The 14040-nt window shown below is 31.2% G+C and overlaps 2 protein-coding genes across 2 annotated transcripts; both read left to right on the top strand.

The window, feature by feature from the left end:
* The first annotated feature begins 357 nt into the window (after positions 1–357).
* Positions 358–1646, top strand: LOC120070817 (putative xyloglucan endotransglucosylase/hydrolase protein 23). Its single transcript, XM_039022702.2, has 3 exons — positions 358–679; positions 768–961; positions 1053–1646. Exons 1-3 carry the CDS (start codon positions 401–403, stop codon positions 1453–1455), a joined length of 876 nt encoding a protein of 291 aa, XP_038878630.2. The 5' UTR covers positions 358–400; the 3' UTR covers positions 1456–1646.
* A 9893-nt stretch (positions 1647–11539) lies between these two features.
* LOC120072209 (putative xyloglucan endotransglucosylase/hydrolase protein 23) lies at positions 11540–13931 on the top strand. The gene is made up of 3 exons (XM_039024621.2): positions 11540–11848; positions 11934–12127; positions 13398–13931. Exons 1-3 carry the CDS (start codon positions 11540–11542, stop codon positions 13768–13770), a joined length of 876 nt encoding a protein of 291 aa, XP_038880549.2. The 3' UTR covers positions 13771–13931.
* Positions 13932–14040: the final 109 nt, after the last annotated feature.

Genomic DNA, 14040 nt, shown 5'->3' with positions numbered 1-14040 from the left:
ACAAGAAACGTAGTGGAAGGAATATTTATAAACGAAAAAAAATAAAATAATTATGGAAAGGGACGAAAATATTAGTGATGGGACCGTAGCTTATTGTACTTAAAAATTTACTTGGTGTAATAGTTGTTGAGTGGGTCAACAGGAGCAGCACGGCGCTGAGAAGAAGAACCGCGTAGCAGGCTTTAGCTTTAGGATGATTCCCTAAACCAGAACAATGCTTACCACTTTTCGTATTTCCATCTCCAGCTGTATGCAACATTCCCAATGGCGGTACCCCCACGAACCTTCTCTCGTTTTTCCTTCTCTTCCTCATCCCTATCTCTGCCCTTTTCCTATATAAATCCTCCTTCCCTTCTTCTTCTCCTCATCCAAACTTTAATTCCAACTTCAACTTCCAGCTATGGCTTCTTCCTTTGTTTTCTCAACCACTCTCTTACTCTCTCTACTCTTCGCCTCTTTCTTCATTTCATCCTCTGCTGCTAATTTCTACCAATCAACTGACATTACTTGGGGAGATGGCCGCGCTCAGATTCTCAACAATGGCGACCTTCTTACTCTTTCCCTCGACAAAGCTTCCGGCTCTGGCTTTCAGTCCAGAAATCAGTATTTGTACGGCAAAATCGATATGCAAATCAAGCTCGTTCCTGGAAACTCTGCCGGCACTGTCACTGCCTATTACGTAAGTTTTCATTTACTCAAATCCCCTGCCACTTCCCCTGTTTCTGCTTGTTTTCTTAATTCTTACAGAATTTTTTGTGAATTTGCAGTTGCGCTCAGAAGGATCAGCCTGGGATGAAATCGACTTCGAGTTTTTGGGTAATCTCAGCGGCCATCCTTACACTGTTCACACCAATGTCTTTAGCCAAGGAAAAGGAAACAGAGAGCAACAGTTCCATCTCTGGTTCGACCCAACTGCCGATTTCCACACCTATTCAATTCTCTGGAATCCCCAGCGCATTGTGTAAGTTCAATTCCAATCATCAAATCAAACCCACAATGTAGAAATCAAAATCGAAATTGAAACTGAAATTTGCTCTGTTTTTGGTTTACAGCTTCTACGTGGACGGAACACCCATCAGAGAGTTCAAGAACAAGGAATCAATCGGCGTTGCATTCCCGAAAAATCAACCGATGAGGCTTCAATCCAGTCTATGGAACGCCGATGACTGGGCAACCAGAGGTGGGTTAGTGAAGACCGATTGGACTCAAGCTCCGTTCACCGCAGCTTACAGAAACTTCAATGAAAACGCCTGCATTTGGTCATCGGGACAGTCTTCTTGTGGGTCGAATTCCTCGCCGGCCGCCGACGACAAGTCGTGGTATTCTCAGGAGCTGGATTCCGACAGCCAAGGAAAGCTGAAATGGGTTCAAGACAACTACATGATCTACAATTACTGCTCTGATATTAACCGATTTCCTCAGGGCCTGCCTCCTGAATGCAATGCCACTGCCTAAATTTGATTTCTTTTCATTTATTATTCTTTTGTTATTGCTTTGTAGAATAATTCCCACTTTTTCTACCTTTTCTTTTTCTTTCCCTATATTCATTTCTATTGTATTTATTTATATATATACACACCACTTTTGAATGTTAAGCGTATTATTTATCAAATAATTCATGGAGAGGATTCAATTTTTCTTCTAAATTTTGTGAATTTGTTACTTATTTTCTTTTTCTCATTGCTACCACTCTTGGCCTTTAGGAAAATTTCCACGATTTCAAAGTAAATAACACCACGTATTTCATGTTCTACTGGGAAAATATTGGCCGAGTCAATTTTGATAACTATTGATTAATTTCATCCCTAGGTTAGGTTGAATATTAATTGTTAGCTTAAATTACTAGTTAAAGTCTTTTGAATTTGAATGTATTTGGTTTCGTATTTGAACTTTTAACTTTCCAACCTATTTAAAAAGGTTGTTTTCAAATGTCAATTTATTTCTAATCATAGTAAAATGTTATTATTTATCGATGTCTATTTAGTTTGCTATATTTGAAAATATTTATAATAATTTTACTATTTAAAATAATTATCCTATTTAAAATGTTAGAAATTTAGTTGGTATATTGGATTTATATAATTGAATTTTTTTCCTTAATAAAGTCATGAACTATAAAATTTGTGTCTATGCCATATAGAACAATGATCTGAGTCAACACAAAATGAAAAGTTTAAAAACTTTATAGACTTTTTTTTAACAAAAGAAATAAACAAAAATCTAATAACCATCAAGAACGGTAAAAACACAAAAATAAAAGTTCACGAATGTATAGATTAAATAGGTAAAAATTTAATAGGTAAAAATTTAAAAGTTTAGAAGGACTAAATATGTAATATAACTTAATTTTTTATAGGTGCAAAAAATCAAATAAATGAAGAAAATGACTTCCAGTAGTTAAAAAAGGAAAAAAAAAAACTCAAATTATTTTAATGGTGAAAAATGAACTTTTTCTTTGATATTTCTTAGAGGATGTAACATTTGGTCCCATAATTTGGAGAAAATTAGAATTTAATCTTTATTGTAATAAAAATTAGAATTTAATTTTTATAATTTGATAAAGTCTCATAAATAGTCCATATGATTTGATAAAACCTTCCAAGACTAAATTTTAATTGTAAATTATAGAGAATAAATCCTAACTTTGTCCCAAATGAATTTTGCAATTTAACAATCTTATTAATTATATAGCAAAAACTAGAAGAGAGATATTTGAGTTGGGTGAAAATGGAAGACGAGAATGGATTTCGGAAAGTGGGGCTCAAAATGAAATGTCATGATCCAGTAGGACGCTGGGCTGCCATTTTCTTTCTTTTGGCCCAAAATACCCCTCTACATTCCACATCATGTAATTATAACACTTTTAAGAATTAATAATTAAGTATATAATAATATTTTTAAAAAATTAAAAATATAACAAATCTATCCGTGGTAGAATTTATCGTTAGAGATTTTTCGAAAAAAAATCGACAAATCGGATTAACTATCGATTTGGTCCAATTTTATTAAAAAATATATGTAATTGACAGTTCACTGAAAACAAAATCGAGTAGTTCGATTTGGTCCACAGTTCACAACCCTAAAAAATCGTGAAAAATCAGATCGAACCGATGTATTAATATTTATATTAATAAACATATACTAATAGTATCATGCAGCCAATCTTATTCTTATCTCAATCCGTCTTAATCTTATTTTTATCTTATACTCAGCCTAGCTTAAAAGGGATGACAAGGGAAACAACAAATTTTAAAGTTTCATTTAAAAAATGGCAAAAAGGTTTCAAAATTATAAAAATAGCAAAACAAATTTATACAATAAAAATACTAATTAGTAAATGACAAAACTACCCTAAAACAACATGTACAAATGAAAATGCAAAGATACACGGCTTCAAAAACAACGCGAATACCACAAATACACTCTACCTAAACATTTTAAAACTACAAATACATAGTATCTAGAAGCAAAATTAAAAATCACCCAATATGGTCCTTTATGCAAGGGAAGATGACGAGCCGTCGATGGGGATCATTAGGAACTTAATATAACAATGGACTCATTGCAATGTGAGAAAGAGCAAAGTTGATTTTACCAGTAAAGTTATTGTTGGCAAGTGAATAGGTGAAAGAATTGCATTTTCACGACAATGTGGCGATGTGACCAAACCAGTTGTAGGGAGTTAACTTTAAATACTATAAATTCCAGAACGTTATTGTTGAAAATGATGTTCAAAAGTAGAAATAAAAGCAGAAAACATGTGTGCAAGCGAAAAATAGTCGGCAACGTGGTAAGGATGGTCCTTAAAAGCTAGCCATGATGAAATTCAAGAAAGAGTTGCTGAACCAATGATTGAAGACATGAGATTGTAAAGGAGAAAATGAGATTTTGTGGGCGGTTAAGTGAAGGAGATTAAGAAATGAGATTTAAGGTTTTTTGTTATCTTCTTTTAATAAATAATAATAATAATGATAATAATGATAATAATAAGAAGAATAAGAATACTAATACTAATACTATTATTAATATTAATATTAATAATAATGATAAACCGAAAAATATATATATACACACCTACTTGTTTCAAACATTTAAAATTTAATTCTCATTTATATGTTTCTTTTTAGGTTCAACAAGCCATTTTTACATGTTTGTATATGAAAAATTAATTTGATAACAATATGTATAAAATAATATATAAAAAAAATATTTAGATACAATTGAATTTGTAACAAACATATACACAAATACAAAGTTAGTTGGATAAAATCAAATTTGATAATTAAAAAAAAAATTCAAATATAAATTGGAGAGAAAAAACAATAAGTTTTTGTTTATTCGGATTAAAAAAACGATAAGTAGTTAGATAAAATCTAATTTGATAATAAAATATAAATTCAAATATAATTAAGAGAGAAAAATGAAAGTTCGTTTATTTACAATTACACTGTATTCATAATTCCACTGTATTTATAACTTCATCAACCACAAAAATCTATGAAAGAAACCTAATTCGTTGTAGAGGCATAGCAAAAACAGCAAGATTGCAAAAGTGAATATTTATTTGTTTGTCAAAAAGACAAATTAATTATATAATAATATAATAAGATGATAATGAATAAAAGGTAATTAAAAATACAAAAAATGATCAAATTTAAATGAAATATATTGTTTATTAGATGATAACATGTATAAAATATTCCGTAAAATCCTAATAAAAAAAATCAATCCGAATTTAGAATAATAAAAAATGAATAAAATAATATAAAATCTAAATACGTATATAAATTAAAATCAAAATGGTGATAAACAAATTAAATATTGATTAATTCTGAATATTTTTAAAAAGTAGTTAAATCAAATAAAAACAAATAGCTAATTTGAATCAATTAGGGGAGAAAAAGAAGGAAGAAATTGATTTATTTTAAATCAATTCGTGAAGTAGTTATCAAAATCCAATTCTTTGTATAAGTAAGTTATGACAATGTATGAAGAAACAATCCAATGCAATCAACGCATGATCAATTTTTTAGGAAGTAATATTTCTTTTCCAAAATGTTAAAATAATATAAAAAATAGCATATACAACTAATTTATTAAGAATGTGAGAAATATACAACTAATTTATTAAAAATGTATGTATACAATTATGAAAAACAATATAGAGATGTGAATAAAATATATGAATAAAAGAAGTTTTAATAATATATGGATTTTTCAAATATAAATTTGGTAGAAAAATATGGATATTTTATTAAGATGAGATAAATTCGAGGAGTGGTTAAACATAATCTAAAATAATAATAAAATATAGAGATTATGTTAATTACATGAGCAAAATTAGGAGGGTAGTTGTCTACAAATATCAACAATTACCCCGTATATATAACTCAATCATGTTTTCCATTTTGGAAGTACCTGGTATTTGTAGTTTCATCAACAACAACAAGCACAAATCAGGGCTATGTGCATGTCACATGAGTTGCCATAATTCTTATTCCGGACGGTTTTGCCATTTTTCATAATGAAACCTCAAATTCTACCATACACTCTAATTCTCCAACTTAAAAATTACAAAAATAGAAACTAAAAAATTCAGTTTCTATATAACCTTGTTTGGGATGTCTCTGTTTTAGGTATTTGAGTTTTTCTCCTCTTTGTTTTAGAAGTCTTTTAAAAAAAAAAAATGAATCATCAATTAAAATCGAATCGAATTGACCTGAATTGAATCATGTTGGTTTGGTTCAAGAATTGAAACCGATAAAAATCGATTTCAACAGTTCTTCTTCACAATGAACCCAACAATTTGGTTCGGTCCTTAGTTCTGCCCAAAATCGGATCGAACAGAATCGTACACACCCCTATTTATCACTAATAGACTCCAAGAGCTAGATCTAAATTTTTTTATATTTGCAAATTCTTTTGCATTATGTTTTTTTTCTAATACTTTGAGTTTAATTGTTGTATTTTCAATTACTCCTTAGCTAGAATCTAGTGCTCTCGAATCCCGTTTTCTAATTCATGATTTATTTATCATTCATTTATTCTACTTCCTGATTGTTAATACATCCTCTATTATTCTCTCGAGATTACATAACCCCATTACCAAATCATACTTAGATTAACCATAGAAATTTGAAAAAAGAAAAAATTTATGTTCGACGTCGTTGAAATTTGAAACAAACACACTAGTCTCTAATATTTGAAAAATAGTTTTGTTTCCTAAAATTTTTAAAACAAACACCTTTTCATTTACTGCGATTGCTACCAAGTGAAGAAAGAGACCCTGTCACATTTTATTCATTTTTGTTATTAGAAGTGAGAATGATAGATTGAAAACTCGAACCGATTGACCAAATCGAAGATGGTCGATCTAGAAAAGAAAAGGGGTCAGTCGGTCAGTTTGGGAAAAATCCAAATCGGATTTGTTCAAAAAATAATTCAAAAAATTAAATCGATCGATCGATCAAAATTGACCAATCGACCGACTTTTACTCTTTGATGATCGATGTCGGTTTGAACATTTACTAAACCAACCATTCAGTTCAGTAGTGGTTTGGGAAAAAAATCAACTCCTATCGACCATTACACACCCCTTATTTGTTATACACTCTTAAGTGAAGAATGAAGGGGGTTGTGTTTTAGATTTGAATAAAGGAGAGAGGCTCCTTTATTTAAATTTGAGTGATGACAACAACGAAAATCCTCATTCTTCACCAGGTGAAAATGACAAATACCAGAAGAGCGACGACAATGGCAACATAAAGTTTTTCGAAAGAAGGTTGAAGGGAAAGATGGAGAATAAAGTAACGAGAGGGGGCAACTGATGGAAAGTATAAATAAGCAACGGAAGCAATCAGAATCAATAAGCACTCTAGTTACACTTAATTTGAGTTTTTAAAGCATGTAAAACATATTTTCACATAATAAGCTTTCAAAAAGACAAAACTTTAAAGAATCCTCCAAAATCCAGTTACTCTCTTTGAGTTCAGCTTCAAAAACTCAGTGAACCACCAAGAGATCTTTTCTATTATTCTAGGCCTTGAATTTGAGTGGTGGAACTCAAGATTGTTGTGAATGGAATGGTGTGGGTTTTAGAGAAGAAAGAAAGACTACGGAAATTCTAAATTTCCAGTATTCAATCCCCTTCAATCAGAGAAATTGGATGTTTTTATTTCAACCCTTCATGCAAGCACTCAAGAGTCTGGTCAATGCTACTTCCAATTATAGAAAATAAGTGGGCTAGGTATTTGTATAATGTGTAAACACATCCAATTTGGAAAAATTAGATTTTTCCACTATCATGATTAATTTTCAAATTTAATTTTAATTTTAATTAATTAAAAATAATTAAATTCAAAATTCAATTTCTCAAATTGAATAAAAAATTGAAAATTAATTCGATTTTAATTAATTAATTAAATTTAATTAGTTAAACAATAATTTAGTATCAAATATTAAATTAATCAAACATCGAATTTTAAACATGAATCCTATTTATGTAATTAATATTTAAACCAATATTTAAATATTATAAACTCTCTAATTTTATTTAATTTCAATAAATTAAACGTTAATTATATCGAATATAATTATACAAACCTTAATTTCAATTTGAACATTTAAAATTGAAAACCCTAAATTCAATTTGAACAATTCAAATAGAAATCATTTCAAATTCACTCAATTTACTAATCCAAGGTATTCATGTTTTAGGAGCTAGTAGAGGGACCTTATTTACCTTCAGATCATAAGCTCCAACGATTTGAGATTAATTGGCTAAAACTCTTTGGATCGAATTAATCAATATTCGTTAGCTACCAAGTCATATCACTATAGTTCGATAGTTGCACTATTCTCATTGTAGATATATTTGTGTCTACTTGATTTAACCATAATCATTAAGTCGACCATTCACCGATTTTTCGTAATAACAGCTGAGTAAAATGCTATTTTACCCCGAAATTAAATCTTGCACCTTAAGTTCCACCGATCCTTTAATGAACAATTGGTTTGTGATTCAATCACTAAATTGAGTTCCTCTCGGGCTAATGAGAGGGTGGCGCCCCTTGTTCAAGACCTTGATTCATCACTTAAGAGAATAACCTTCCTTCTATCCTTAAATCGGGTAGGCGTGAATTCCATCTTGCACCCTCTACTCGGTCTTATCCTTCAAATGGGAGGCATATTGAGCTAGCATTGTTTAACAAACCCCCACCTATACAAATCCAAGGATAATCCCGAATAAACAGGAGTCCATAGTTAGCTCAGGATTAAGATCGAGTTACCTAGGTCATCTAAGCGAAATAGTCAGTCTTAAATAGTATACAACGTTATAAAGTAAGAGTGACTTATTTCTTGGTCCGATCTTATGCAAACTCATTGTATAGGACGCCCCCACTCCTCATGTCAATACATGAACGAATTAGAATCACTTCGCAACAAATTGTAATAACTATAGAGTGCGCCGCATCCGATAGTGTTACCTAAATAAGGTACCCAACCTTATTCGTATACTATAGACCATTTTGGCTATTTACTCGAACTTATTCCATCTTTTATGTCTCCACATAAAGTTCAAGTATTCATATAATAGCCATGGATCTTAATTTATTGGATTTAGTCTTTACAAATGAAATTTACAAATTCAATAACAACTTTATTGAATAAATGTCGAATAACATCTTTATTAAGAAAAGAAAATGTTTAACTTTACAAACTACGAGTTTTAGAACATACAACTCAATAAACTCCCACTTGGACTAAAATTTCAGTGGATATATACAAATATATACAATGTTGAGTTTAATGAGAAAACATACAATAGAATAAATACAATAAACTAGGGCATTAGATACCCATTATTTCTCACACTTGCCCTAGTTCTAAGTATCTCGTAGTCCTAGTTCCACTAGGTGACCCTCGAACACTTTAGCCGAGAGGGCCTTTGTAAATGGATCAGCTAAGCTGTCTTGTGAGGCTATCAGCGTGACAATCACGTCTCCTCTATGTACAATCTCCCTTATGAGATGGTACTTGTGCTCGATGTCTTTTCCACGTTTATGGCTTCTAGGTTCCTTTAAGTTTGCAATTGATCTACTGTTATCACAATATAGGGTGGCTAATAGGTGCATATTTGGAAGTCAAGAACTTTATGAGTCATACTGCTTCTTTTGCTACTTCACTTACAACTACATACTCAACTTCCATTGTGGATTTAACAATATAACTTTTCTTAATACTTCTTCACACTAATGCTCCTCCATCTAGAGTGAAAACTGACCTCGAAATTAATTTCCTTGAATCAATATCAGTCTGGAAGTCAGAATCAATGTATCCAGAAAGGATCATATCCTTAGCTCCATACACGAGCATATAGTCCATTGTTCTCCGATGATACTTGAGGATATTTTTAACGGTAGTCCAATGATCATATCCCAGATTGGACTGAAATTTGCTGACAATTTCAACTGCATAGCATATATCGGGATGAGTACACAACATGACATACACTAAGCTCCCTACTGCTGATGCATATGAAATTTGTTTCATAACCTTAACCTCTTGAGGTGTCTTAGGATATTGTTCCTTGGACAGATGAATTCCATGTCTGAAAGGTAACATTCCTTTCTTAGAATTTTGCATTTTATATCTAGACAATATCTTGTCTATATAAGATGCCTGGGATAATGCAATAGTTTTGTTATATCGGTTTCAAACTATTTGGATCCCAAGAACATACTGTGCTTCTCCCAAATATTTCATTTGGAATTATTTAGCAAGCCATCTCTTGACGCCAACCAGAAATTCTACTTCTTACCTATGAGTATAATATCATCAACATACATAACCAGAAAAGCGACATTTTTGTTGATAATCTTCTTGTAAACACAAGGTTTGTCAACATTTTATTCAAAGCCATAAGATTTGATCCCAATATCAAATCTCATATTCCAGGATCGAGATGCTTGTTTCAACCCATAAATGGATATTAAGCTTGCAAAATTTTTGCTCTTGACCCTGTTTTATAAATCCTTCTAGTTGAGACACGTAGATACTCTCTTCAAGATAACCATTTAAGAAGGTTGTCTTGATATCCATTTGCCAGATTTCATAATAAAAAAAATGTAGCTATGGACAAGAGTATTCTAATAGATTTTATCATGGTAACCAGAGAGAAGGTTTTTTCGTAGTTTACCCCCTCTCTTTGGGTAAACCTTTTTACCACAAGCTACCTTACCAACTTGGTCTCGTTTTCTCTTGTAGATTCACTTACAACCGATGAGTTTTACTCATTATGGTTGATCTACAAGATCCCAAACTAAATTGAAGTACATTGACTTTCTTCTTGGTCTGATCTTATGCAAACTCATTGCATAGGATGTCCCCACTCCTTATGCTAATACATGAACGAATTAGGATTACTTCGTTTGTAGCACCTTACAACAAATTGTAATAACTATAGAGTAGGCTGCATCCGATAGTGTTACCAGAATAAGGTACCAAATCTTATTTGTATACATAGACCATTTTGGCTATTTACTCGAACTTGTTCTATCTTTTATGTCTCTACATAAAGTTCAAGTATTTATATAATAGTCGTGGATCTTAGTTTATTGGATTTAGTCTTTACAAATGCAACTTACAAATTCAATAACAACGTTATTGAATAAATGTTGAATAACATATTTATTGATAATAGAAAATGTTTAACTTTACAAACTGCGAGTTTTAGGATATACAACCCAACGACAACCACATTATATGAATAATATTAAATTAACAAATTTCATCAAAATTAGTTAGCTAGTTCTTATTTAACGTTACGTTATTTTACTATTAGTCAACTAACAATCAAATGATAATCATTTAGGATCATTTCTCAAAGGATTGAAGAGGTTGTTTTCAAATTTTATGGCCAAATAAGCATCAACTTCAAATTTTAAGGATCAAAAAGTATATTTTACCCTTCAAAATTCAAATAACTTATGTGAACTCTGTATACATATATATTGATTAAATATTTTATAAATTATTAACATATTATATATATCATCTCGATCAATAATTCTATTCTTTTTTTCTGTTTTTCTATAATCCAATAACTAATGAATGTGAAGAGATTTGAATCCATATCACCTGAATATTAGTTGATCAAATAAAATTCAACTTCCAAAAACCAGGTTGGTTAAGAGGGCCCTCAATCTTTACGAAGTATGCTCCATGCTCTTCATCATCAGCCAAGAGCTGATCATAAACAAACAATAATTAATAATAGATTAATCATAGGAGATGGCATTATTGGATTTCCGACAAAATTGAATCCAATAATAAACCAATACACCGAGGTTTATTTGAGACCGGATTTGTCCTATTTGACTTTTGGGTGACAATTATACTTTTACACGCTTTCTGATTCAATACAACGTTGTGTGGCTCTCACGTTGTGAGTTCATGGTCACAATATCACATCCACAATGTCATTATTAATATAATACAACATTCTTGAAATGCTAGTAGCTTCCTTACCAATTCAATCATGGAAACTCAGACATGTTCAGTTTCTTCTTGTTCTTCAAACTTTGCCATTCATATGTTATTTGTTTGTGTTATCATCATCTTTAGCTCTTCAATGGTTGCCTCTGCCAACTTCCTGAAGGACATTGACCACACCTGGGGGGGAGGCGACAGAGTTCAAATACTCAACAATGGCGAAGGCATTGCTATCGCCCTCGACGAAACCTCCTGTTCTGGATTCCAATCTCGAAACCAATATCTCTTTGCTAAGATTGATTTGCAAATTAAACTTGTCCCTGGAAACTCAGCTGGTACTGTCACTGCATTTTACGTGAGTACAATAATATATTTTGAGTTCATTAGTCATTTAAGATAGTATCCGAGTAATATAATTAAAATTACTTTTTCTTTTTTAGGTGTCGTCTAAAGGAGAGTTTCATGATGAGATAGACTTCGAATTCTTGGGAAGAGTTGAGGGAGATCCTTACATTTTGCAGACAAACATGTTCATCCATGGAGTCGGCAAAAGAGAGACCCAATTTTTTCTTTGGTTTGACCCCACAATTGATTTTCACAACTACACTATTCTTTGGACGCCCTTTCACATCGTGTGAGTATTATCAAACTTAATTAAATACATAGGTCCAAATACCATTTTGATTAAGTATTGCCATCTTTTACATCACCAAAAGTTAGTCAATTTTGTAGAAAAAATATCAATTTTAATCCTAACTTAACAAGTTGAATCAATTATATCCTAATCTTTCAAGTTTATCAACTTAAACTTTGAAATATAAGTGAGGTAAATTTTTTGCTGTCTAATGTATAGACCGTTTGATAATTGTCAATAAAAGTATTCTCATGTTGTGATTCCACTTAAATTAATAAATTAGCTTAAAAAATAATTGACATTAAACTTAAATTATATTTTTGTTGAAAAATGTGAGTTTCCAAAATTTTGTTTAATGGTCTATTTTGTGAATTGATTAAGATCAATACTTTTGCAAGAGTTACACTTTTGTTAAAATTAGTCATTTAAGTGAGATCTTCCTATCTTAAATTTTGGATTGTATTATTTTTCAAAAAAAAAAAAAAAAAAAGGGACTGTATTAACACAAAAAGGAAAAAAAATTGAGTCAAAGGTAAACAATTACGTGTTTACATGAACATGGGAGTGCAGTAATTTATTAGGCTCATGTTTTAAAGTTTAGCACTTAATTTGGTTAAAATAGGGATACAATCGACAAATTTAGAGAATTTATTTTTCGTGTTAGAGTTATATTTAGACTTATTATCTAAGTGCTTGAAAATGTTTTTAAGTGCTTATAAAATAATCCAAAAAAACACTATTTTGGATTAACTTCTACTCCAGTTTCGTTTATTTTTTCAATTTTAGAATTCTCATTTTCTTAATTTCTTCCCTAATTTTAGAAAGAAAATAATTTGGATACAGTTTCGGCTATACCTATCTTTTGTGTAGCCCAAATAAGATTCAATAAGACTGTCATGCCTCAAATTTTTTTATGAGATTAAGTATAATGTAGGTTATACTTAATCATTAACATTTTGAAAATTAGTTTGACATTAAGTTGAGATTTTCTGGAATTTAACTTTAATCCAATAATGTGGTGATTTAATTTAAAAAACTTTATATCAACCAGATGTTATAAAAAATATTCGGATACATGTTATATACATTTATTTTTGTACAGTCTAATCAAAATTATCATGCGATAAAATTTTCTCTTTATAATTATAATTAAAAAGGAGGCAGAGAGATAGGTGCTGCCTCTCATTGTTACCCCTTCATAGAAAGGATTAAAATAATATATTAAACTATGAAATGAAGAAGTATTTAATGTTGCATAATTTTGTGATAGGCTGTCCGTTGACGGGATTCCAATAAGAGAGTTGAAGAACAACAAAGAAAAGGGAGCTCCATTCCCAATGAGGCAGCCAATGAGAATATACGGCAGCCTATGGAACGCTGACAGCTGGGCCACAAGAGGCGGGGCGGTGAAAATAGACTGGACCAAAGGCCCGTTCCGAGCTTGGTTCAAGAATCTAAGAGTCGATGGTTGCTTATGGTCCGATGGGAACTCAAATTGCACCAAGTCTTCAACTTCTTGGCTCTCCTCCACCCTTGATAACGAAAGCCAACAGCACATGAAATGGGCTCACACTAATTATATGTTCTATGATTACTGCACTGATACGAAACGTTTCCCTAAGGGTCTCCCTCTTGAATGCTAATTTTAAATCACCTACTCTTTTGATCATTCTTTTGGGTTTAATCATTCTAACAAACATATATGCTATTTCTAGTTGTGATTTTAACGAATAAACCTCATCTTCATCACCTTTTTTTTTAAGTTTCATTGACAGATATGTCTATGGCTCCCAAATCCATATTTCATGGGGCTCAAGCATTGTTTGGATTGAGTTTGAGTTAGTCCACTCTCTTAAACATAGACCCATAATCCAATTCATCGACAATGGGATGAAATTGGACTAAGTTTGGAT

The sequence above is a fragment of the Benincasa hispida genome, chromosome 2 (genome assembly GCF_027475165.1).
Source record: "Benincasa hispida cultivar pf3 chromosome 2, pf3_genome.v1.1, whole genome shotgun sequence".
Lineage (NCBI taxonomy): Eukaryota > Viridiplantae > Streptophyta > Magnoliopsida > Cucurbitales > Cucurbitaceae > Benincasa > Benincasa hispida.
This window is presented reverse-complemented; position numbering and strand designations above follow the sequence as displayed.